General features: G+C 43.5%; 1 protein-coding gene across 4 annotated transcripts in view; it reads right to left on the bottom strand.

Moving 5' to 3' along the window:
• Window positions 1-27,773, bottom strand: part of PAK3 (p21 (RAC1) activated kinase 3) — a 460,078-nt gene that overhangs the window by 215,818 nt on the left and 216,487 nt on the right. For all 4 annotated transcript variants that reach the window (XM_069612611.1, XM_069612610.1, XM_069612609.1 and 1 more), the window contains exon 2: window positions 10,232-10,428. In XM_069612611.1, coding sequence (XP_069468712.1) covers window positions 10,232-10,406 — 175 coding nt within the window. In that variant the 5' untranslated portion in view covers window positions 10,407-10,428. The remainder of the gene's footprint in view (window positions 1-10,231; window positions 10,429-27,773) is intronic.

Below are 27,773 nucleotides of genomic sequence, written 5' to 3' on the forward strand. Positions count from 1 at the left end.
CTGAATGAACTGTGAAACCTCTGCGGCAGAGTTGAATAGGAGAAAACATATATGGTGATTAGAAGACTGGAATTTCACTGCTCACTGCTGTGTTCATATTTTGCATGGAAATCTGCCTGTCGCATGATGACGCTTGTCTTTTGAAAACGGTGTAGTACAGCGACAGGTGTGATCATCCAGCCAAGTAATGCATGTCACATGCAGTAGCTGTCAGTGTGTTCACTCTCCGCACCATGCGGCGGTGAAGCCCAAGCAGGTAGAATTACTGTAGGTAAATTCACCAATTGTGAAACACGTTCACTTTTATTCTCAATATAAAACAGCTATCTAGATTTATAACCGTATACATACATAGTGTATTTGATTTCATAGGTTATTTATAACGCGCTTAATAGCCAGAGCTTTCTAAGCGTGGACCCGGGGATCGAACCTGTATTGCTTCGTGTCGTCTTGCTTCCAAGGGAAGCACGTTGCCACTGAGCTATCCTCCCGTAGTATGCAGCAAAACTTGCAAAAAAATAGCTTTTTATTGTGCAAGAAAAAGCACTTAAGAGAACAGTCAGTACCAACACTTTTCTAAGATTGTAATGAGGAACTTTAGTTACTGTGCTGGATTGACATTTTCCCCAAGTCATGCCCAAGCAAACCCACTAATTCTAAAATAATGATTTCTCAAATAAACAAACTACATTTCAATGTTTTCTTTTATTTCTTTTTTAGGTTGCAGCTGCGGATTAGCAAGAATTCTGACGTGAACGGCACACGAATACAGACTTAACTGTTTAATGTGCTTGCAGGATCGATTTGGAAAACTGTGAAACATGTTATAGGTATTGAGAACAAATCAGATTACTACATTGATGTAGTTCGTGGCACAATATTCTGAAGAGCATCGTTCCATTGAACAATATTCTGTGGGACGACATTTTATAGACAAACAAACGGAGGGACAGCAATTACTTCGCTTTGCTGCACAGCGCATTATTTCTTTAAGTAGTGTTTTGATTTTTTTGTTGCATTTTTTTTAAAAAAACATTCCAGTGTTCTGAATATTGCTTTTGATGATTTTTTTATTTTTTTTATTTTTATTTGTATGTGTTCATTTAGAACTTTACAAAAGAAAAGAAGGGAAGAGACGAGAGGGTGACTTGCACAGGGGTAGCCCAGAAAGAGTCCAATGGTTTTACGGAGGATGGGGCCGTTTGCACTCTATCCTCTGCATGGTGAATTGCAGTATTTTGGTTGAAGCCAGTAACCAGCAGTTTCGGTCCCCACCTATCAGTCTATTCCAGCAGGTGACTTCATCCCACCCGTATTCTTCTGGGCTAAAGTGCTTTATGTAGGCTGATCTTAAGACTAAGGTTTCTGGGCATGAGGTCAGTAGATGCCTGATGGATTCAGTTTCGACGTTGCACAGACGGCATATGTTAGAGTCAGAGAGGCCTCGAATATTCAGGATCTCGTTTGTTTCCAGCAGATTTAGCCGGATTCTTAACATGTAGTTTCTTGCTCTCCTATTTGGGAATTTTCGAAGGTATTGCATCGGCTTGTTTAATTTAGAGAGCAAGGGGGGAAGATGGAGAAGGAGTTTGTTTTTGATGACTAGGTCTTGGGTCTGGATCCAGTCTAGTTCTTTGAGTTTCTTATAAACTCTCAGAGGGTTTGTGATGAGGTCAGCTTCCGTGCACGTCACTGATTCTAAGATGGACGTAATTTTGTTTTTCCAGGTTTTTAGCATTTTGACTTTGTCGTTTTGTAGTTTTGTTTAATAGGCCAAAGATTTGCTCGCTGTCGGCCGTAATGCATTTCCTGAATAACCTAAGTGAGTTTAGGTTTACTATTGCTATTAGTGACAATAGACTTAATTCCTGGCGGATTGCAGCGATAGATGTAGACTTTGGTAGACTCAGGACTGATTTCCAGAACTTGCTCTCCAGTTTTTGCCAAGTTCTTTCCGGAATTGTTGGCATGGCCTCTGCTCCATAGGTAATTGAAGGAACGACTTTTTTCTTGTAAAAGTCTATTACAGGGATACACGAGAATTTACCAAATTTTGTATCGATTGCCTTTGCTTGTGAGGCTAATTTCTCCAACTTTACTTCCAAAGCAAACTGCATAGATGTTTTGTTTTTTGAGGAGTCGATCTGGACGCCTAGGTATTTATAGTCTGGGACCGACTCAATCTCTTTACCCTCTAGGTACCATTTGAATTTTTCAGAGGATTTATTTTTCTTCCGTCCTCCTTCCAGAATCATTATTTTAGTTTTTTCTTGGTTTATTTATAAGTTGTTTTCGGCTGTGTAGCTCAGGAGATTTGTTAGTTGTCTCTGGAGGCCGATCTGGGTCTGGTCCAGGAGGATTAGATCGTCAGCATACAAAAGGTAGCTTATTTTTGAGGATGCTAGAGACGGCGGAAACGTATGCTCCAGGTCTACTGAGTCGCCGTAGTCTCCGAGGTATGCAAGAAACAAGGCAGGTGCTAGCGGGCATCCCTGTTTTACCCCTCGCCCGGTCTGGATTTCGACTGACAGATCACCTCTTTGGGAAAGTCGAACCCTGAGGGAAGTATCCGTGTGGAGAGCTTTGATTGGTTGGAGTATTACTTGTGGGCAACTCCATCTCTCCAGTTTTTCCCATAAGCGGTGTCTGTCGACGAGGTCAAAAGCCTGCGTTAGATCGATGAAGGCAATGAAAATTCGTGATTTTTTTTCCCAGACTTTGCTTTTTAGGGTGCTGATCGCTAAGATGTTCGCCATCGTGCCCGTATTTTTCTTGAAGCCCGATTGGTAGTTGTCATTGCACGGGGCTGTTACAGCCCAGGATTGAAGACGGTTCAAGAGTAAGCTTCCAAAGACTTTGCCGATGCAATCCAACAGCGCGATAGGGCGATAGTTTCGGGGGTCGGTGATGGCCCCCTTTTTATAGATGGGGACGATGATAGCTTTTGTCCAGGACGGCGGCAGAGATTGCTGCTCAGCACATTTCTGAAAGATGGAGGCTAACAGTGTTGCCCATTCCTGGCAGTTGTTTTTCAGATCGATGTTTGAGATCCCATCTGGGCCCACAGCTGGAGATCTTCAGTTTTTTTATATGATTGCTAATTTCTTGTCGGTCATTCAGTTGGATCCAGGCTGGCTTCTGGGCTGTAGGATCCCGACGGATGATTTGAGCTGGGGCTCGGAAGACAGAGGAGAAATGCGTGATCCATTTGTGCTCCGGCAAGGCGTTGATTGTGGTGTTGTTCGTTGAAGGCACTGTGGATTTCAACAAAGACCAAAATTCTTTGGCTTTGTTACCATTGATGGCTTTTAACATATTTTCAGCGTCTTGTTGGTATAGACGGTAACAATGTTCTTTCACCCATGATTTATAGGTTGCGGTTGCCGCTTTTAATTTTTCTTTATTTGACAAGTCGTTTCCTAATTGTCTTTTGAGTTTTCGCAGCTCCCTTCGTTTGGCCACCAGAGTGGAATCATAAGCGTGCTTTGGGGGTGCGTGGACAGAGATTTTCTGTTTTGCGTTCGTTCGGTGTTTTAACAGCAGAGGTACGTAATCAAGACTCTTTACGCCCTTGGGTCTATCTTCCCCGGTGTAATTTGCCAGCAGAGTTTTAACCGCTCGGGTTGTCAGGTTTAAACGGTTTCCACGGGCGTTTGATTCCACTTCCAAGGTATAGGGTTCGGGCGCCTTGTGATGGTTTACCAACGACATTGTCAGCTGATTATGGTCGCTGGCTGTAGTCTGTCGGACTTCGAAGGATTGGACTTTGTTCAAAAGAGGTCTGGATACATAGATGTAATCAATGGTCGCCTTTAGTGGGCCTTGTTCCCAAGTTGGCAGACGGTTTTTATTTGGGAAGGCGAAATTCAGATTTTCGAATTTTCTAGATGACATCAAGGAGGACCATAGGATACCTCTTTTCAATGCTGTTGTAGTTTGCGAGGATGCATCCAGTGTTCGCAATTCTCTAGAACAATTGGCGTTCAGGTCGCCACAGATGATGATTGAGGAGACCTGACGTGTTGCTTGGATTTCATCGATCAGGTTTTCCATCATTAAGAGGTAAGACTGGTGGTTTATTGCCGCCGGGTTCCAGTAGGTGTTAATCACCACTATTTGCGATGGATTGGAGAGGGGTTTTTCAGACCATTCGCATAGTACTGCTAGGATTGACAGATTTTCTTGAAGGGTTGACTTGAGGGTCAACCCGATTCCCTGACGGCAGGCCAAAAGAAGACCTGAAGTTGGCCGACCTAAGGGTCCTTTGTTGGCAGGGGCCAGAATTATGTCATACCCATCCATTGCTGGGTTTTTTCTAAACCAGGTCTCTTGAAGACAGATGAGTTTGCATCGCCCGTTGTGGTGAGATGTAAGTGACCTCTCGTGTTCCATGAGCAGAAATTTAGTGATGATATGAGCCGGTTGACGTTCCGTTTTCCCTGGGGCTCTACAGGGTGGCCTGCGAATTGCTATTTGGGTTTAGACCCTTGTGATAGGGCCTTAGGGAGCCAGGCCCACAGCTCCTGTAGTTTTGCGGTTGATTTTGAGACTGTAGAGGCACTTTCTGTTTGGGCTCTGGTGTTCGACCTGTTGTTTTCTGCCATAGACACAGTCTTAGTCAAGTTAGGTCGATCTACTTTTGGTTGTTGAGGCTTCGAGGACGTCGCTTCTGTGGACTCGTTCGGCTTGTCGCTCCTAGGGGTGGCGAGTTTAAGTTCTCGATGGCTCTCAGGTAGCTTTGGGGGTAAATTTACCACTGTTCGAGTTAGCCCTGAGAGTCTTTGTGACTCCACTTTTGGCTCTTTGCCAGAGATTTTGAGCTTTCGGGCCGATTTTTTTATCTGAGATGGTTTTTTCCCTGTTGTGCCCCTTTTGAGGATCTCTTTGCACTATATAGCCCAATGCAGCCAGGTCGCTTGTTGCGTCCACAATTTTCGACCTTATGTGCTTCGAGGTTGGGTAAATATAGGCTTTCGCTCTTTCATTCGAATGGTATGGGTCAATGATTTTTAGATCGGTGGACTTGATCTTCCGGAGGGTCGGTATCAGGCTGAATAGCGTGAGGATCCCTCTTCTATTCAGTATGATGTCGTCGTCGTTTTCAGCATGTTGTTCAAGCTTGATCGGGGACTCCCCTGTGGAGTCATGTCTTTTCCGGTATTGTTCAGTCCTTGAAATAAAGTGGGACCGCAAATGTTGCCCCCTCTTGTCAGATTTTCTTGATTCTGAGTGTGTATTTTCTTTGGACTTTTGATAGAGGTCCTGAAATTGTCATGCTTCCTGTGGACTGAGTTGATTGCTAGAGGCTAGCTTTTTACGAGTTAACCCCTCGCGAACTGGAGGATAAGTGAATGACACCACTCTAGAGCTCGTTGGGCTACGAGATGTAGCAGGTTTCCGACAATGGAGGAGTTTCCTGCGCTCTTCCAAGGTGGTAAAGTAGTATGGAGAGTCCTCTTCTGACAATTCTTTTGGGTTTTCTTTTTTTGCGATTTGATCTACTTTAGTTGAAATAGACTGCAGCTGTAGTAGTTAAGGCGTTTTCTCATTATTTTCAGGTGGTGGGTCTTCGATGTCTTCGAGGTGTTGGGAAATATTCATCAGAACCTCATCTTCTAATGATCTAGGAGAGGCTTTTTGGGTTGGTTGGATTGCGGCCGGACTCCGGGCCAAGGGTTTTGTTTTTTCTTTCTGTTTTGCTGACCATGAGTTTAATCGCGTTGCTGAGGTTTGATTCTGGGTTTCGGGTTTCCCTCTACAGGGATTGTTTTTTTTTTTTCCCATCTCGTGCCTGTAAACAAAGGGTAAGAGAGATCTGGCTCGCTCGCTGTCTTATTCGAAGGGAGCAAAGCATTTACTGTTTTTTCTGTGATGTCAATCACCTCTTGTGGTTCAGGAATTGGAAGACCGGCGGCCAGTTGATTGTTGGGGAGAGTACCGGGGGGTGGAAATGAATGTTGGGCTGGGGAAGTTTTGACTCTCAGTTTTTCCACCGCGCAAGATGGGATGGGCAGGTTTGCCGTGCCTTTATGGCCAGTTTCTGAAGCTAGCTTTAGGGTTTTGAATTTGTCATCTAAGGCGGTGATGTAACCTTCCAGAAAAGTTAGTTTCGAGAGCATTGTAGCTTGGATAGCTGAGTTGTCTTTCAGATTTTCGTTGATGCCTTCGTATAATTTGATGAACGGATTCATTGCAATGGTGATAGCTGACATTATTGGAAGAAGGTCTCTCTTATGTTGCGAAGCAGGCTCCGTTTGCGGACCCTGGGGTGGGGGGCCTTGTTTAGGAGCAGGCGAGAGTATACTAGACTCGTTTAAGATCCGTCTTAATATGGGCGATGGAGGAAGATCAGGAAGGCCGCCACTGAGTCGCCCAGGTAGGTGTGATTTTGAGGGGAAGGCGGGGAGAACTCCGTCTTGCCTAATGCGAGTCGGCCGTTCCTTGGTTTTGCTGGTCGCTACTGCTTTGTTTGAGGGCGTTTCATACTCATGGTCAGATTGCGGGGGGGTTTGCTTTCGTGATTCGGAGGGTGGGTCTTGCGGAGGTTGAGGCCCTGTCTGTTCTAAAATTTCGGATAGGGTGTTTGGTTTAGGTTGATTTGACTGTAAGAGATCTTCACTGGCTGGCTGTAAGGCTTTGCTAAATGCCAGAGCCGGGTTTTCCTTAGGTAGGGCTGATTTCGTCGTGCCAACGAGCTTTTCTGTGTGAACGATGGCTTGGATGAAGTCTGTGGTTTGTTTCGGCGTGTCTTTCCTCTTAGATGTATACAGGGTACCCGATATTTGATGTAGAGTCGGGTCTATTTGCTTTGCTGGTTTCGCCTGTAGGGCCTGTTTCAAGGGAGAAGCAGGTTGAATATCGTTTGCGAGGTTAAGATGTTGAACACACGCGTTTGTCGGGACGAATATTTTTCTCGCTTTTTCTGGTGGTTGGCACGTTTTTATTGCCTCCAATATTTCCTCGTCGGTAAGGTCCGCTTGCCTAGAGTGAGGCTCTGGCGCAAAAGCATGGAAGAAGTCAGTTACGAGGGTGGCGACCGATGGTTTTGTTGGTTTCAGGCCCCAGTGATTTTTTGTTACTGGGCCGTTTTTTTGATTTTTTAACGTATGAGATCTGGTTGTACTTTTTTGTGTTTTTTTGTAGTTTTTGAGGGAACTTTCTTCCGGGTGGATCTTACGTTTCCAATATCAGAAGACTCCGTCTCTTTCCTAGTGCGTTTTTTTTTGTTTTTCGAGCCCGCCAAGGGTGCGGGCGGTGGTGGCGAAGACTCTTCCAGGGCTGAGGCCTGCTCTTCATTTCCTATATTCCCTGATCTCTGTGCTCGTCTGCTGGGTGATGAGGAAAAGTTTTTGGTGACTTGCTTGGGAACACTTGGTTTTTTTTGTGTTGATGCATTAGTGAATTGTTTTTCCTTAATTTTTTCTGCATGGCTTTCAGAGCTTCTAGGCTCTACTGAGGAGTCTATTTGGCCATTTCGTGTTGGCCAAGATGATTGGGCGTCCTCTTCGGCGATGGATGTGGCCTTTTGGCCGTCGTGCCCTCCCCACTGTGCGTCACTTCCTGCCGTGGGGTGGGCACTGAAAGTCGGCCCCTCCCCCAGAAAGACCCGCGGGTGCTCCGCCTCGCTTAGGGCCATTTCCGGGGAGGCCGTTGCCGAGGGAGCCGAGCTTCGCTCGTCCTCCAGGTCGCTTCGCGGCGCACGACCCACGGTCCCTACCAAAGCGGGCCCCTCCCCGCGCTCTCGATCCTCGATCCTCCCTCCGGAGGCCATCGGGTCCCGGGGCTGGGGGGGGTGGGAGTCGCAGGCGAGACCGCGGTTGGCAGCCGCTAGTGTCCGCCGGGGGCGGAGCTCGTTGGCGCAGGCACTGGTACGCCGACAGGTCGCCCTCAAGGTCCATGTTTGACGGGTCTGGCGCCAGAGGCACAACCTCTGATGTCCGCCGGTTCGGGTCCTCTGTCTCCCCTGAACCTGACTTTTGGTGAGTTGTTTCTGGTTTTGAAATGCTAGGCCCAGGTTTTTCTAGGGAGTCCTGTTTCCAACGGGCAATTGCGGTTGAGCCCGAAAAGATTTTTGAATGTTTATGAGGTGGGCCCGGCATAGAATGGGATTGTACGGTGTGTTGTTGTAGGTTTTTTTCTACAGCGGGGCGTGAATACGCGCTTCGAAGCAGGTGACCCTCCTGTGTGTCCTTAGGGTCTCGGTCCGTGGTTATGGCTGTGGAGGTGGCGTTCACTGATGGTGCCGCCATTTCCTTTGTTTCAGACGTGCACAGACTGCCACAGACTGCAACTCTGCAGCCAACTCCGCGGCCGCTCCGCGGCTGGGTGGGGGTTTTATGGGTCCTCCCACATATGCAAGTAGACACAGTAGAGAGACTCCTGTCTCTGGAGAAAAGTTTGGAGTGACTGCCACAGACTGCAACTCTGCAGCCAACTTGATGATTTGTATTTTTCAACATGCCACAATAGTCCCCATGGCCATTCTCTTTCTAAGAATAGCATTTGTGACCTGACCGTGTATTTTCTAACAGAATTCGTTGTGAATTAAGAATTTAAATCATAAGAAAAATACATGCTGACACGATCTCCAGCTTCTGCTTGTTCCCCAAAATTTGATTGGTGGATCTTGAGCTGGATTTTATTCTTTAATTTAGCCATTTATTTATTAATTTTGGTTATAAAGTAACATGTTTCCATGTATGCCGTTTTGTGTTTTTTGCCCTGCGACTGTTCTTTTTTCCACTTAGTTCAGGTTTTAATTTTTCTACAACAGGTAAACACACCCACACTGAAAAAACAGTTCCGACGACACAAAAATGAGATGAATAACCGCTCACTCTCTCCCCAAAAAGAAATGGAAACTCATCTGTTTTTACATCTCCTTTTTCCCTCTTATTATTTTTAAAAAGTGTTACCTATATACTTTAAGAAGCCCATCATAGCCTAAACGAGCACAGCATTAATGGAGCACAGACAGCTGCACAGATTGCAAATATTGCCAGAGGACAGAACCTCAATGAAAATAACAACAAAAAACAAAGTTAATTTTAAGCAAAACCACATTTCAGACAGTGCAAGATGGCCGATCTGTTGTCCTAAAATACACAACTTCCAAATGGGTGGTTATCTGTAATCCAACGGGCCTGCTGCCATTTGCCTTGATTCGCCATGTAACTAAAGGCATAGGTTTCATCAGTAAGAAGGCCCACATTGGAAAACGCTTCTTAGCAGCAGAAATGTAGCAGGTGGTCAGAAAGTATTTAATTTGGGATGACCATCAGAGGATCCAATTCCTCAGCAGGCTCCATCTTTAGGAGCACCGCCAACTTCATTAAGGGTTTTGCAGAGTGGGGGGGAAACAACGTTGAGGTGTAGGATGTTTTTAAATCATCATCACCATCTATTGAGTGTAAACCTGGCTTCGGGAAGCAACAGAGCGATTTAGAAGTAATGGGGGAAGAACACCACGAGTGCAGCAGAGATACAAAGGATCTGGCAGATGACAATGGGGAGGGGGTGGTCAATTTGGCAGGAAGGGATCAGCACGCAACTACGGGAGAAAACAGGGGGGAGCAGATCCCCCAGTCTCAGGTTAGGAGGGGAGTGTGTGTGTGTGGACCTATGCATTCGGTAGGAGCCATTCCTTGAAGAGGTTGGTTTTGAGGTCCTTCCTGAAAAGTAGAAACGCTGGGCGAACTTCGGGTTGATGGGGAGGAGGACATTCAAACATGAAATCACATGATATATAATTCAAAAGGCTTTCCCCACAGCGAGTCCCTATGAAAATTAGACATCACTCTACCACAGCTCCATAGCAAGCAACATTGAAGGGTGTATTGAAGCATTATATAGCAAAAAGAACACAGCAGGAATGTGCCCAGCAACTGCAGTAACAGGATTCTTCATGGACAGCTGACCACCATATTTGGACATAAATACCATTGCTTGCTGTAAAATTGCAAAGTGAAAAACCTTTGAGACTCCCCACCATTAGATAGGGGGGGCAGGTAGGATTTGGTGTGGGGGCTGAGCGACCCATTTGCCTCTGTGAATTCTTCAATAATGGAGCATGGACAAGCACCCATGACTCAACATTTTTTCCTTGGGGTAAGCCCTCATGAAAATGAGGGGATGCCAACTTCTAAATCCACATCCTTGAACCAAAGTAGTTAATGCAAACATACAAAAACTAAGCCTGAGCCATGTGCAGTGCCTCGGACTGATACTTTACTTTTATCCCCTCCTCCTGGGAAGATGGAACGCAATCTGGCTTTTTTATTCTTCTCTTCTGGGGCCATCGGGAGTGGTTTGGAGCCGTGGTTCAATATGGAAGAGTCACGGTTGTTACTGTTCATTCTCAGGGGCGGAGCCGGAGGTTTCTCGTCCGTATCCACACTATCGGACATCTTCAGCAGCCCTCACAGCCTCCTATATGGAAAGGGAGAACAAAGAAAGTCTTTGTGTCAGACAAGAAAAGAACCAGATACATAAGCAAGAAATAGAAGAGAAATCTGCATTCTCCACAATCTGATGCAAGATCGCAATACATTTATGCAAACAATGTACTTTCCATTAATTATTAGGCAATAATCTCAGGGCAGCAAATACACCAAGAGACACTGGATGGCGATAGGCAATCAAATTCATTATATAGCAGATATTCGAACTGAAAGTTATGGGAGATATATTTTAATTAATACCAAATGAGTAAAAACAAAATAAGTAAAAACAGTTTCCTAAAATCCTGCGGGAAGGCAAAATTCACACTTTTAAACACCATAAAAGACGTTTTTTGTTTGTGGAAGAAAATGCCTAGTGGGTATCTGTGGGGAGGGAAGATGGCTGCTCTGCACCTTGGGGCTAGGAGAATATGCAAACGCACAGATGCGCCCGGGCAAGGATACACCTTCCAGAGTCACAAGGGGCTGTGCCACAGAGGGGGTGCTTTACTACACATGAGCAGCACTTTTCACAGATACATCAGTGCATGAGGACCATCCATCCATCCATCCATCCATCCGAGCATGAGGACCATTCATCCATCTACACATCAATGCATGAGGACCATCCATCTATGCATCAGTGCATGAGGACCATCCACCCATCCATCCATCTACACATCAGTGCATGAGGACCATCCATCTATCTATGCATCAGTGCATGAGGACCATCCACCCATCCAGCTACACATCCGAGCATGAGGACCATCCATCCATCCATCCATCCATCCACGCATCAGAGCATGAGGACCATTCATCCATCTACACATCAAAGCAGGTTGACCATCCATCTACACATCAGTGCATGAGGACCATCCATCTATGCATCAGTGCATGAGGACCATCCACCCATCCAGCTACACATCAGAACACGAGGACCATTCATCCATCCATCCATCCATCTATGCATTGGTGCATGAGGCCCATCCATCTATGCATCAGTGCATGAGAACCATCCACCCATCCAGATACACATCAGAGCATGAGGACCATCCAGCCATCTACACATCAAAGCATGATGACCATCCATCCATCTACACATCAAAGCAGGACGACAATCCATCTACACATCAGAGCATGAGGACCATCCATTCATCCATCTATGCATCAGTGCATGAGGACCATCCATCTATGCATCAGTGCATGAGAACCATCCACCCATCCAGATACACATCAGAGCATGAGGACCATTCATCCATCCATCCATCCATCCATCCATCCATCCATCCATCAGTGCATGAGAACCATCCACCCATCCAGATACACATCAGAGCATGAGGACCATCCAGCCATCTACACATCAAATCATGACGACCATCCATCCATCTACACATCAAAGCATGATGACCATCTATCCATCTACACATCAAAGCATGACGACCATCCATCTACACATCAGAGCATGATGACATCCATCTACGCATCAGAGCATGAGGACCATTCATCCATCCATCCATCTATGCATCAGTGCATGAGGACCATCCATCTATGCATCAGTGCATGAGAACCATCCACCCATCCAGATACACATCAGAGCATGAGGACCATTCATCCATCCATCCATGCATCAGTGCATGAGGACCATCCATCTATGCATCAGTGCATGAGGACCATCCATCTATGCATCAGTGCATGAGGACCATCCATCTATGCATCAGTGCATGAGGACCATCCACCCATCCAGCTACACATCCGAGCATGAGGACCATCCATCCATCCACGCATCAGAGCATGAGGACCATTCATCCATCTACACATCAAAGCAGGTTGACCATCCATCTACACATCAGTGCATGAGGACCATCCATCTATGCATCAGTGCATGAGGACCATCCACCCATCCAGCTACACATCAGAACACGAGGACCATTCATCCATCCATCCATCTATGCATTGGTGCATGAGGCCCATCCATCTATGCATCAGTGCATGAGAACCATCCACCCATCCAGATACACATCAAAGCATGATGACCATCCATCCATCTACACATCAAAGCAGGACGACAATCCATCTACACATCAGAGCATGAGGACCATCCATTCATCCATCTATGCATCAGTGCATGAGGACCATCCATCTATGCATCAGTGCATGAGAACCATCCACCCATCCAGATACACATCAGAGCATGAGGACCATTCATCCATCCATCCATCCATCCATCCATCCATCCGTGCATGAGAACCATCCACCCATCCAGATACACATCAGAGCATGAGGACCATCCAGCCATCTACACATCAAATCATGACGACCATCCATCCATCTACACATCAAAGCATGATGACCATCCATCCATCTACACATCAAAGCATGACGACCATCCATCTACACATCAGAGCACGATGACATCCATCTACGCATCAGAGCATGAGGACCATTCATCAATCCATCCATCTATGCATCAGTGCATGAGGACCATCCATCTATGCATCAGTGCATGAGAACCATCCACCCATCCAGATACACATCAGAGCATGAGGACCATTCATCCATCCATCCATGCATCAGTGCATGAGGACCATCCATCTATGCATCAGTGCATGAGGACCATCCATCTATGCATCCATCTATGCATCAGTGCATGAGGACCATCCATCTCTGCATCAGTGCATGAGGACCATCCACCCATCCAGCTACACATCCGAGCATGAGGACCATCCATCCATCCATCCATCCATCCACGCATCAGAGCACGAGGACCATTCATCCATCCATCCATCCATCTATGCATTGGTGCATGAGGACCATCCATCTATGCATCCATCTATGCATCAGTGCATGAGAACCATCCACCCATCCAGATACACATCAGAGCATGAGGACCATTCATCCATCCATCCATCCATCCATCTATGCATCAGTGCATGAGAACCATCCACCCATCCAGATACACATCAGAGCATGAGGACCATCCAGCCATCTACACATCAAAGCATGACGACCATCCATCCATCTACACATCAAAGCATGACGACCATCCATCTACACATCAGAGCATGATGACATCCATCTACGCATCAGAGCATGAGGACCATTCATCCATCCATCCATCTATGCATCAGTGCATGAGGACCATCCATCTATGCATCAGTGCACGAGAACCATCCACCCATCCAGATACACATCAGAGCATGAGGACCATTCATCCATCCATCCATCTATGCATCAGTGCATGAGGACCATCCATCTATGCATCAGTGCATGAGGACCATCCATCTATTCATCAGTGCATGAGAACCATCCACCCATCCAGATACACATCAGAGCATAAGGACCATTCATCCATCCATCCATCTATGCATCAGTGCATGAGGACCATCCATCTATGCATCAGTGCATGAGAACCATCCACCCATCCAGATACACATCAGAGCATGAGGACCATTCATCCATCTACCCGCTTGAAAAAAGAAGAGGTTCGTTTTCTAATTGAGAAAGGGGATCTATTGGATTTTATTTCCCCCACAGTGCAGGAACATAGATGTGCATATTTAATGATGGGTAATGTTCTAGCCTCTTGTCCAATTTCAAGGAGAACATACTAGAAATAATTGCCAGATGGTGGAATTAAGGATTTTAAACTTTAGAAGTTCAAAAGCAGAATCATCTAATGAAAAAGGTCTAACTAGTTAAAGGGCTACAATGAACTATAGGGATCATTAGGTCAGTAAATCAATTTTAGGCCAAAAATATATAGTGGGCCAGCACATCACAGAAGATGGTTGATAAACCAGGATGGGGGTCGGTGGTCTCAGAAATGAACAAAAATGTGGATTGTACAAGATTGTGAAGCAATGGTCTGGACCAGTCAAGGTAAAGGGGAGGGGGGGTACTTGTATTTGTAGAGGGTGCTCATAAGCAGTTTATGGAATTTTTAGTGTGTGAGGAGTTTATGGAATTTTTAGTGTGTGAGGCAAAGCAGTTGAACGTGTGAGCAGATTTCAACAATCTCTCCTGCACTAGCGCTCTGTCATGACCACCCTCAGCACCTGTCCACATGCCTGACCTCTTGGGTTACTTACTGGTGCCTAGCCAGCCCCCCTAAGTCCTAATCTTGGCCAAATGAGCATACATTTTAAGCATCCTCTGAGAATTTTCCCACACTTGGACTTCGGTCCCGAGGGCGTTCCTACCACAAAGCGCTTCGAGGCCATACAAATGGGGAAAAAGGTGCTGTATAAATGACTACTACATTACAATAGAGTACACTGACCACATATTTTAATATATTTGGCAGTTCAACTCAAAATCTAAAGTGGATTGTGCTGCACAAGTCCTTCATCGAACAGCTATTCTGGGTATCTGCACAGGTCAGACATATTAATACAGTAGAGAATGTGAGATTAATTTATAATTGTTAAGGCGGACCCTTTGAAGACTTACGCAATTAGGGAGAATAAGGCAAGAATGTCAAAATCAGTAGCAGAAATGGCCCTGCAGTTAAACTAGGCAAAGAAATAGAGAATAGTATTCATTTGTCAACAAGAGACAGACTAGGATATACATTAAAAAAAAAAAGAATCAACTGAATATCTTAATTTGTAAACATGACTCATTTTTTTAATGTTTTTTAAAGTGGTGATGGCCAGATTAAATGGGCCTGCTATTTTAATAGGTCATGAAATGTATCAGACTAGTTGTTCCTGGCGTAACATTGTCGTTCTAGAATATCTGGAAGATCAATATTGGTCGTTAATTCATAGGGTCACTTCTGTCTCCCTTCTTAAATAAAGGGGGCGTATGTCCCTGTGACTTATTAATGGTCATTGAAAAGGCTAAACATTGAAAAAGCTAAACAATAGGAAACTGTCTTCTTTTGAATTCGAAGGCATATTTGTATCAGATGAAATGAGAGGTATGCACGGTGTAAGAACAGTATCTAAGCTCAATCCATCAATTAAACGGGCCTTTATGATGTGGCTATGTTGACCATTATGCGTCTCAATTTTTGCAGTACAGAGTCCCTGTGATGTAATAAGATTTCGGAATAGCATAATTGCAGCACCTACTTTCAGTTTTAGCTCATGAGGAGGCATTCGTCATACAGCTTTTTGCCCTTTAGAGAATGATGTGTTGAGTCAGTAATTAACTGTTCATTCACATTGGAACTGCCTTGCCCTATGTGAAGAGAAGTGGGGGTGGAAAGAAGTAACTTGAAATGATTCCGAATGTTTGCGATAGTGGACGGTGGAGGAGACCATGTAGAACTGTGCTCATTCTGTTTGTTATAATTATAGCTGTTGTTGAAGTGGAAGGGCATACAGAGGTGCACTTTGTCATTTGGACAGCAGTGGGCAACCTAATACTGATACATTGCATCAGTTGAGTATGGAAACATACCCAAGTGTTTTATATATATATAGCTAGATTATTTACTATATTTGGTTGACTTGTTAGCAAGGGCAATTTGAATAATGTGCTATGAAACAACCTCCTTACATTCCTGTCCCTTTGTTCAGTGCTGTAATTTTCATAGCACTGAACAAAGGGACAGGAATGTAAGGAGGTTGTTTCAGAGCTAATACAAGTTCAGAGAAGAGGTTTTTAAAATCAGATTCCAACGTCGGAAGAAGGGGCAATACTTATATTTTAGAAAACCACTTCCCAGTGATACATTACTTGTATAAAGAAAGACCATCAAACTGCACAGAAAAAAAAACACACATGGTCATATTGGTTTAATAAAATGACTTACAATATACTCCTGAACTATGCTGATGAGGCAAATGTACCAGAAACTAAACTGCTGCTCAATACCCTGTAACCCTGGTCCATACTACATGCTTGCAAATCCCAGTTCAAGTGACAAATCAAATATTTATCAATGCTGGAATCAGACCATCACTCTCGAAACTATGGATCCTGCATGCCAAGCACCATCTTAGATGTTGATACTATTCTGGCCCAGTCTACTCGCCCCAGACTAGATTGGAAGCATCAAAGGATGTTGCTCAACTTATAATGTCACAAGGTTGGGCAGCTCACTTGACAGCTCTTGGCAAAAAACACCTGCAAGATCATGGCTTGATGTCTTAATGCAAAAAGGCTTTCAACTTAGTAGACTAAAAATCCTAGGTCTAGAGTCAATTATTGAAAACTATTGTAAAGGGCCATGTACACGGGTCAAAGTGCAGGTTTTTTTTGACACGGTAGGACCATTATATATACTAAGCCTACAGATCCCTCTAGCGTTGACAACAGATGAAGCTATGCAAATTGGACCACTGTGATTGACGAAGCTATGTGCATTGGACCACTGTATATCCTAATGCAATAGCTCCCTTTAGGGGAACATTCTGTGTGTTTGTCCGATGCCGTCATGCCCAGTAGAGGCTGCCCAAGCATACATCTGGGCTTTTACTATAAGTAGATGAGACCAGCAAACATCTAGGATTATAATATTTGAGTTATCACAAACATTGCTGTATATGACGGCCTCGCCACCCCTGCCCTATGCTTTGTATAGAGAACTGCAGCTCGTATAAATGTGTGCCTCAAACACAATTCAAGGTGAAAAGATATTATGGTCTCTTTGTTTGATCAATCATATCTCAGAGCGAGTGCTGAAATTTAGTACATCCCCTATGACTAGACATGATGCAGCATTTCAACAAATCGGATGTCGTTTCTGAAACGTGCAGATGGCAGAAACCCAGTTTCTATCATGTTACAATCAGTGTTCAGGTTTGTTTCCCATTTTCTTTCACTAGTGTTGCTCATCAACTATTTGGCATATGTAAATTCACAGTTCAGCGTGAGCTAACATTCTTGCTTTTTGACATGTTATTACATGGATTGACATTTTACTGCAGAAATGTTTCCCCATTTTTCATTATGAAGGTTGTACATGTATAAAATACATGGTACATGAAGCCTATAGTTTAGTCACAACATATGATACATGATATATACACACATCATTTAGGCATAGTTTGCCTAGAATGCTTGGTTTTAGGTCTTGACGAGAGAGTAGAATAAAGAAATCCAACTACATCCACCGATTGCGGTATCGTTGTATACAAAAAGGGAGTAAAAGAAATGCGATAGCCCAGAAAAATGTAAATTAGTATTGGCGATCGTTTTCCCCATCCACCGGTTAAACAGACGGAAAAGAGAAGGTAACCAGCCAGACATTATACAAAAAAAGACCTGGTTCTTTAACGCTGATGTTTTCAGGCTGTCGGAGTGAAATAACGAACACTAATGAACACCCACTGGTTAAACAGAGGGAAAAGATAATGTAACTAGCCAGACATTATACAAAAAAGACTTGGTTCTCGAACGCCGATGTTTTTAGGCTGTCAGAGTGAAGTAATGAACATAACATTAGTGCATATCAATCCATAGTTTTAGGAGCAGAACATGGCAAGAACAACGCGACGGGCCGAATGGAGTAGAAGAAAGTACCCGCAATGTACGGCCGGGTAACGTAATGACGTATGCGGATGTACGCGACACGGCTAAGGTTTAAAATGGACCCATTGATAGCGATAAGCCCGTAGCCGGCCCCCGCAGATGAACCCAGACTTCCGGCAAGAGTGAAAGCGAACGAAGGCACCAAGACGACGCCGAAGTTAACTCGCGGGTCGAAGTGGTGCCGATTCCACGACTGCTCGAAGGTAAGGAAACATTGCGGGTCCCACAAGTTAGACATCTAAGAGGGAGGAGGAATAGCATGGTTTATTACGTTCTTAATAATAAAAAGGTGAATACTTTTCTTTCCTCTCCTCCCCTCTGACCAATTAGACTTGTGACAAAGTAACCTCAGCAACACAGACAGACCATGTTGGGGCAGTAAGGAAGACTGGGAAACTGATACTTAGCTCTGAGCCCAAAAAGTAAGTAAAGCCTGGAGAGTGAGAATTGCCTAACCCTAGAAGCTATAGTTAAGAACAAGAAAGAAACATGCATTTTTTTGTCTTTTTTTTGTCCACTTTCCGCCACCATAGAGGAATACAAGAATGATTGGCTAAAGAAAAGGAACCCATGCAACTAAATCAAAATCGGGGTGGCTGATAAATCGCAAACCCGGAGATGAAATTAAACCGGGAGGTTCTGTGTGATTAGAACCATCTAATAAAGTATTATACCTAGGCTTATGGAGACAGTTGATGTTTTGGCCATATTTAATAATTAAAACCAAAAAAGACGAGTATTAGGAGATAGGGTTAATGGATAATCTCTCTTTTCTTTACTATGTGGTTGAAACAGGCAGAGTAAAAAAGGAAAAAAAACGCGAAGGCGTGATGAATCATGACAATTAGCTCCACATGTCTATAATGAAGAGCATAGACCATAGACTGCGAAACCAGAACTACGAGGTAAATAGTGTTTTTGCTATGGATATTGAATGATGATAAACAATTAAATTGTATATATGATCCATCTGGAACAAAAAGGGTAACAATGCAGAGTAGTAATGATGAAGATAGTGAAAACATTAACAAACCTGTGTGTGACTAGTATCAGTGCGGACACCAGTTTCCTCTCTTGAGTAATGCATGTCAACGGCAATATAAAGGAAGAAGAATGTATAATTAACTCTCTTCCCTGGTAACTCATATACCCTTAATGTAGTAATTAACCTACATTTGAAGTTGGTTGAATAATAAAACCAGTCTTTGTGTACTTGCTTCTCACAGATACCCTCTTGGAATTCTGGCCCAGACACAAGATGGATGGGAGTAGAGCATAAGAGTATCCATCAGGAAATCCATTATGTGCAAGAAGAACACAATGGTCAATACATGACAAACTGTTATAGTACAGATAAAAAAAAACCCTGAAGAATTTCCTTGATTCATGGCAAATAACAAAAGGAAAGAAACATGTTGGGTAGTGTTGATTGCTGAATGATTGTATGTATGAGTGACAGAAGTACGGATGAACAGAGTGTAGGGAATAATGGATTCCCTTGTGTAGATAGACAATCTTTTACAATTGATTTTTATTGAAAAACTTGTCTCTTTGATGAATTGAAAAATAGAGAATTAATGTACTAGTCAACAGAGTGTTGTGTATGTATTTTTGGGATAGCATGGTCTAAACTAATAGTATAGAGCTTGCAAACTGAAATGATGGTAAAGGTATTTTTGCTTTTTTTTTTAAATAATAATAAATTGATATTTTTGCTACAAAATTTGAACGAGTGTGTTGGAATTTAATGAATTAACAACATACGTGATTGAGCCAGAAGAAAAAGGTTCTGGAGAAGCAAGGGACCCTTTAAAACATTATTGTTGTGGTTTTAGTCTCTTGACTCAAAGAGGGTTGTTTTAAGGTGGTTGAGTTAAATATTCCCTCTAGTCTACCAAAGGTTTGTGTATAGTTTATTTTAATACATTTCATTTACACAGCTATTATATTAACGAGCTATGTGTATTCTCTGTAACCATGCAAATGCACCTAAGGGAATGTATTTAATACCTTTATGGGCCGCTTACTGTAACCCTCAAGCAAGCCTTTTTAAATTTCCTTATAGCGCCTCGTTGCCTGTGGGTTGCAGCGCGCTCTACAAATGCAAAATAAATAAATTCAACATTTTGATATGCAACAAAAGGGAGATCATATTTGTTTGACTGTTTCAGGCTTGGCTCTTTAGTGAAGTAGGGTATCAACATAGAGGATCTCCAATATCTCGGGAACACAATGGAGCATAGCACTAACATAACAAAGGATGTTCCCGAAAGACTCACGTTAAAGTGTCGTTTAGACGCCTATCAGTGCATATTCAACTAATAGCTAAAACAGAATAAATCATTCAGTGAAACATATATATTTTTCTATCACCAATCAAACAAACCTCAATCGTGCCTATTATTAGTAGCACATACAATAAAACATTAAAATAAAATGACATGTAAAGAAAATATATTTTTTATTTTAGACGAGAAAACACGAATATAGCCACTTGTTGACTTCATATATACAAACTATTTACACTGAAAAGTAAACATAAATAACCAAATCTGCAAATACAAACAAAATACATTCAGTTTTGTGAGGAAGAGCACAGAAAAAATAGGGGAGAAGAAAATAAGAAGAAGAGGAGGGAAGCAGCATAAACAATTGACAAGGCATGAAGACACTTATTCTGTTCAAGGTATATTATCCATTAAGGTTACTCAGACAAATCTAGTTCAAATAAGAATTTGAGTCTATCCATGCAGTTTGCTATGGATAAATTCAAAAGGAAGCAGATCATAACTAACTGACCCTCACTAGCTCAGGGGTATAGTTTATAAACTTAATGAGCAATCAATGTTTTTTCACAAGAATGCTAAAGCAAAATTATGCAACAAGAAATAATACTGTGCATTGTGCCTAACTCAGGCAGACAAACAAAAAAACACAACACAAGCAAATCTGTGTAGCGAACAGAAAATGAATGTTTGACATTTACTTATACTAAGAAAAAACCTTGAAATATTATGTCACAAGCTGAGATGATGTACTAATGTACACTAATGCTTTTGGTAAAGCAAAACAACCATAGAAGGTTATATCAAAGTGGTGTACATGACACAGGCTGAAATGATGTGCTTCCGCTGATAAGCGTGGGTGACAACGTCCTCTGGAAACAGGTACATATGCACCTATGCCACGGGTGTGGCACGATTGGCGGTTCGGTTGTGTGTAAACAGTTAAGGACCACCTTCTTCAGGAAATTTTGATCTTGAATTCAGCCCCTACAGATACAAACAGATGTAATCCCAACATATTGTAATATTTCTAAGGCATTATGAAATACAATGTGAGGTAATAGTGTGAGAGGTGAGTGAAGGATACCAACAAATGATAATGAACAACAGGCAACCGCCCCTTTGAGGTGGCAGGCGGACACCCTACAACTAACTCCCATTTCCCATAGAGAAGTTTCCAAAACCATAGACCCCATACAGTAGTGATAAAGGATGCCACGAAGGAAAGGTCTGTGGATAAATAAAGAAGTTTATGAAAAGATCAGAATAAATGAAAACACCGACTAGAAAGGAGTGTCAGAGGAAACACCCAAGAGAATAAGTATAAAACAAGTCCATACCTATAGTATTATTGAGCATGCCTCTAGTGCAGGCATTTCGTAGTGGAGTCACAATGACTGAAACACTCGAGTAAATGCAGTTGCCTCTGAAGTATATAAACACATCTAGGAGGAAAAATAGATGACGTGCAAGGTTTAAAGAATACGTATGTAGTAATGCAAATGTGAAATTAAGGATACACTAGGTTATGCAGACCTGCAGTGTGTAGTGCAGACGTGTTGCACGGGGCGCCATGGAAATCCGGCACTTATTTGAGAGGGGGGCACAGGGCAAAGGTATCTCAAAGCCCAATCAGGCCAGCAGTCTGCGCGGTCAAGACCGTCGCTGAAAATATAAAATGAGAGCAACTGTAATGCTCGAACGATACACGGTAGAAATAGTGCTGTGGGGAAACAGCATAGAACACTATGCTTACCTGTAATGTGCCTCCGGGAGGAGCAGGAACCAGGATGATTCGAGTGTACGGCCCGGCAGAAACATCCAAGCCAAGTACTGCCTTTGCACTTCCAGGGGCGTGGCTTAAGTTTATATACACGGCGCATGGAGAGAGGACTGAACTTGTAACTCTTGCACGCATTTGCAAGAGCTGCGAGATGCATCATATAAAATGACAGCCAGGCTGCAATAGAGCCAGAACTAAGGGAAAAAAAGAAATGGAGCGGAAAGTAAGCTAATCACCATAAAATAATATATATATATGTGAATGCACCCCTAAGGAAATGCAAGGGGGGACAAAGGGGGGGGGGGGGGAACTATATAGAAATTAAAAGGACCAAAGTGAGTGGATGGATAACAGGAGAGCAATACTCCATAGAGGAGCCATCAATGAGTCGCATGTAATAAGGGCAAATGTCAAAATATCCTGTGATTCATGAAAAGCAGCCTCAAACGAGTAATAAAGGTATGGGGCATTAAGATTATGGAGGGAGGGTGATTAAAAGAAAAAAAGGGTCAGTAGACCCAGAAGATTAGTGCCAAGTTGGGGAAGCTTCATTGAGACCGTGTTCGACTATCAAATGCAAAAATCCATCGTGCCTCCTTATTGGCCAGTGCCTGAAATGGATTGGAGGAATTCTTGACCACATCGACCACCCACCAACGTAGGTCTTCAGTTGAGTGGCTATACTCCATGTAGTGGCTCACTACCCACCGGATCCGAGAGTGGGGCTCCGTAATGCGGGTGTGGACAGGCCGTGTGGTTTTGCCTATATACTAAGTCCACAAGGGCACTTGATGCAGTAGATCACCCATGGTGTCTTGCAATTAGAGTGATGGCGTATTTTCTAGGTTTTGCCATGTAAAGGAAATGTTTTAATTTTAATAGCGAATTTACAAATCGAGCAGGTGCCACAAGGGAAATGCCCCCATCAAGGGACGGAGGTCCCAGCTTGATGTGGATCTTGAGGATTTGTTTTGGGTAGAAGCATGGACCAATTGGTCCTTTAAGTTCTTCTGGCTTTTCAGAACGAATATTGGCAGTGGTTCCGCCGGTAAAGCAAGCTGCACCACAGAACAATGTTTTTTAATAGATTTTTTGATTTAAAAAGTATGTGGGCTGTATGTGAGGGCACATACTAGTTTGTCATGTGGCGTCACATCCTTGGGCTGTAGCAGGATATCACGGGGGTAAATCTTGCCCGTTTATAAGAATTGGTAACCAGCTTTTTAGGGTAACAACGTTGCTGAAATGTAGTGTTAAGGATCCGTGCATGGTGATCATAGTCCAGTATCGATGTACAATTTCTCCTTAGTCTTAGAAATTGAGAGTAAGGAAGATTTTCTTTTTGTGTACGTGGGTGGTAGCTGTCAAAGTGCAATAGAGTATTGCGATCTGTGGGTTTCGTGAATAATGAAGAGACTAGTTTCTTAGTGTGGTGCTGAATTAATAAGTCAAGAAAAGGAATTTGCGTGTTGCTCTGAGTGAGTGTGAATTTGATGGTGTGGTGGCATTGGTTCAACCATGAAAAGAAAGCAGTAAGTTCATCAATGGTGCCATGCCAGATGAAAATAATATCTATGTAACACCTCCAGTTCTCAATGTGTTGGCAAAACGGATTAAGGTCTGAAAAAATGAATTTGGTTTCAAAATCGGCCATGAAGATAATGGCTAGGCTGGGGGCAAAGGCTGCCTCCATAGCCGTTCCTTGGGTTTGCTCGTAGAATTGGTCCTGATATTTGAAATAATTCTTGGTAAGTGCCAAGGAGACCAGTTCCATAATGAATTCAACTGGAGCTTTATTGCACTGTGAGGAAAGGGTTAGATTAGCTCATAAAGATTCCATTGCCTCATCATGAGGAATATTGGTGTAGAGTGCTATGATATCGAGCGTGACCAGAAGACTGGTAGTGGGGTCAAAAGACTTGCCCTCAAACAGTGAGATGACTGAGGTACTGTCTCTGAGGTATGAAGCTGTTGACTAATCGGTTGAAGGTATTTGTCAATAAATTGGCAGATGCCTTCAAGGACAGTGTCACAGCCTGCCAGTATAGGTCTGCCTGGCAGTTTAACTGCATCTTTATGGATTTTAGGAATTGCATAACATTTTGGAATGGAGCAATTCGGTTTATTGAGAAATTGTGCTTCTTTATCAGTGATCCAGGTACGTTGAAGGGCATATTCCGTACAATGCCACCAACCTTGTCCGCCAGTTTTATAACAATGTGTGGATTATTACTGAGAGATCTGAGGGCCTGTCTTTCTGATTGTGTCAAATTATAACGTACGGACCTATGCCGTTCTTCCAATTCCTTAAGATCTCTTTTAACACATTTCTCAAATGTAAGTAATTCATTTGGCATTGTATTATCTTCCGGTGTAAAAGTGGCTCTTTAGTGAAACATTGACACATTTGTATTTGTAATAGGCAGTTTGTTTGGTGGCCATTTTTAGGTTATCTTCCATCCTCATTAAAGGGTGAGGATTGGCCACACACATTCACTCATCTGATTTTAAAACCATAACAGGAACTTGAAAATATGTCAATTGAACAATGAAAATGATGTAGACTGCGTCATCCGTAACAATACCAGAATCCCGCAGTCAGATATGACAATTGTGGAAGATAATTGCAATTCCCTATTCTGGGGCACCTCTGTCAGGAACCTCTCAAAGATACAACTATTGAATCACAAAGCCGCAGAGCAGCCACAGGTTTGAGCCGCACAGCCCACATCTCCTCCACTAGACGTGGCGTTCATGGTCTTCCCATTAAAACTCAAATTGAATACAAAATCTTGACCACACCGGTATATCTATAATGAAGCTCCCTCCTAACACTAAACTCCCTTTGTGCTCCCTATGATCTTCCTCAAACCTCACCCTGATGACCCTAAGATTAGAAAACAAAAAAGAGCAGGAGGATCTAGCTTTTCACCATCCCTGTGGAACTCACTGCCACCTACTACCAGAAATGAACCCTCCTACCAATTGTTCAGAAAACTTGTTTGACAAATATGACCAATATATGTACCTCTTTCTTCACTTACTTCAAGTGCCGTGATACCCAAGGTTCTGGGCACTATACAAATTTAATAAATAACACCTTACAGGAACTTGCATTTGATAGATTTGATGTAGCCATGTGATCCTCTTTGCCCGCATGGGAGGCTCAAAACTCACCATCTAAGAACTGCATCTTGATGTCCTTTTGAAAGTTATCAGGGACAAGGAGAGGGCGACACAATGCTGGGAGCAGGGATGACAGGCTGACTAGATAGACCGGGGAAGCTACACTTTGATCAGAGGGAAGAGAGCGATGCCCGGATTCCCTTTAGATTACCACTTTTTGGAACATTCCCTTTTTACAAAACCCTGGATTATTTCTGATGCTTCTTGGGTTTTGCTAGTATATGACTTTTAGGGGCATTTAAATTTTGATAAGCACATTTCTGAAGGAGCTTTCTAGGTTTTTGAAGGTGCCAGTTCCTTTTTGAAAATGGATAGTTGAAGTATTGACACGGAGGCTGCAGGTTCACAGTTGACAGGTATTTATTAAGTCTCTTGTATTAAGCCCATCAGCAGTGAGCATCCATCATCATCCATCCACTCCAACCATCTTTCTCTCCCCTTCACCCCACCACTCTAGAACACACCGAGACACAAATTCCATGCACATGCACACAAATACCATCATCTGCATACTTCACTAAGCACAGTACACAACTCCCCCCCCTCAAACACTCAAAAGACCCCCCAGGACCACATACATTCCACTTTCAGGCACACACACATACTATCATGTGTATATATCATTAAGCACAGTATGCAGTAACTTAATTTTGGGTTTGTGGTGTTACTCACATTGACCCATCTCATGATCCTTCAACTTTTGGGGACTCCTTTTTCCTCCATGACCTCCCTTTATGTCCCATACCATTCTTAACTTTTTATCACCATTCTATTCAGGAACGCCCTGCTTTTCAACCTTCACTACTCTACTCATATTACATACCCTGCCATCTTCAATCATCACTGCATTGTGAAATACTTTCACATCCTTACATGGTTACAACCTTACAAGCAACAAGCTGGGGGCAGATCTCTCTCTTCGGTTGGGGCCTCCCTGCCTCTCTGAAACTTGAGCAGAACCATCTCAGGTTCCGGAAGCAGCTCAAGACTTTCCTCTTTGCTTCTGCCTTCTCTCTTCCTCTTCCCTGCTGATCTCCTGTCTGATACTGCCCTCGTTACTTGGCTACCCTCTGAATTACGGGCCAGGTCCCTGCCCTCCCAGTAGCACACCAGCACTGCCCATCGGCAGCGCTGCACTTGGGGCTGTATCTGCAACCCTACAGTTCCCCTATCTGCACTAACACTCGCTGTCTGCACTTAATCCCTGCACCACCACCTGCTCTGCTGGCTGCACTTCTTCTTTTGTTACTTTTCTTCTCGATGTTTTGATCCTATGTCCTGCACTTGCTCCTCCTCCCCTTCCCCCGGGATGTCTCCCCTTTCCTCTCCCCTGCACTTACTTGCACAATCTCAATGTCACTGGGCCTAGTAAGATTGCTGTCATGTCCCCTCTTTTCCCCTTGCCTGCCTCGTCGTGCCTTGAAACACTTGTGCATAGGTGCGCTATAAATAAAATATCATGGTTTAGCCCATCTCTATGGCCTATGTCGCAATGGAGCAGGCAACCACTGAGCAGTGCTCAAGCAACCATCCTTGACCACTTTCCTTCTATCATAGTTACACTTGTTTGTTAACTTTTTTTCTCTAACTCGCAACTTTTCTTATAGGACACTGTCCCACGACCATTATTTTTATTTGTATTTATTTATTTATTTTATTGGTCATTTATAACACCCTTAATACCAGCGAGTGGTTTCTAAGCGCGGCATCGGGATCCAAACCTGTGTTGCACCACATCTTTTTGCTTCCAAGACAAGCACCTTGCCCCGGAGCTATCCTTCCTACTTATTCAAAGTGTCTCGATCCTCCTCATCACCACACTTTCCCAGTCCTCACCATTCCCACACACCCATTTTACACAGTCCTTAATGACTTTGTTAAACCTTTCCGCCACACCATTGGCTTGTGTATGATAAATGAAGGTGAATTTATGTTCAATACCATTCTCCACCAAATACTGACACATCTCTTTGGATTTAAATTGGACGCTATTTTCTGTGATAAGTGTGCATGGATATACTTCATGGCAAAACACCAGTTCCATAAATCCTGTCACATCTTTAGTTGTAATACTCCTTGTAATTTGTACTTCTACCCATTTTGACAGTATCTCGACAAGTACTATGCAGTACGTCTGTGCTCTTTTATTCCACATGGGACCAGTTCTATCCATCCCAACCTTCTCCCATGGCATACTGTGGACGGCAAATATAGCAATGGGGCTCTCCATAACCACCAAACGCTTCTCACTCAATAAACACGAAACACAATATCTCAAAGCTCGATCCACCTCCAAATCACAATCTGGCCACCAGTACTCTGCCTGGCCCGTTTTTTTGGTTTTAGTGATAGCTTGATGCTCTTTATGTGCACAGGGGTGGATGTGCCTATAGGAAACTCTGGAGATTTCCCGGTAGGCCTCTGCACCCTGGGCCTCTTGTGTGGTATTTCCATATGTTCCCATAGGAAAAGGGTTGGGCTTGCTGAAAATGTGTAATATAGGGCCACTTTGAAAATTATTTCCAGGGCCTCTTTTGGTTCCGAGTCCACCCATGCATGTGTAATTTCTACAATCCTATTCCTTACACCAATAAGGGG

This window comes from Ambystoma mexicanum, chromosome 5p (genome assembly GCF_040938575.1).
Source record: "Ambystoma mexicanum isolate Mex_15411 chromosome 5p, UKY_AmexF1_1, whole genome shotgun sequence".
Taxonomy (NCBI): Eukaryota; Metazoa; Chordata; class Amphibia; order Caudata; family Ambystomatidae; genus Ambystoma; species Ambystoma mexicanum.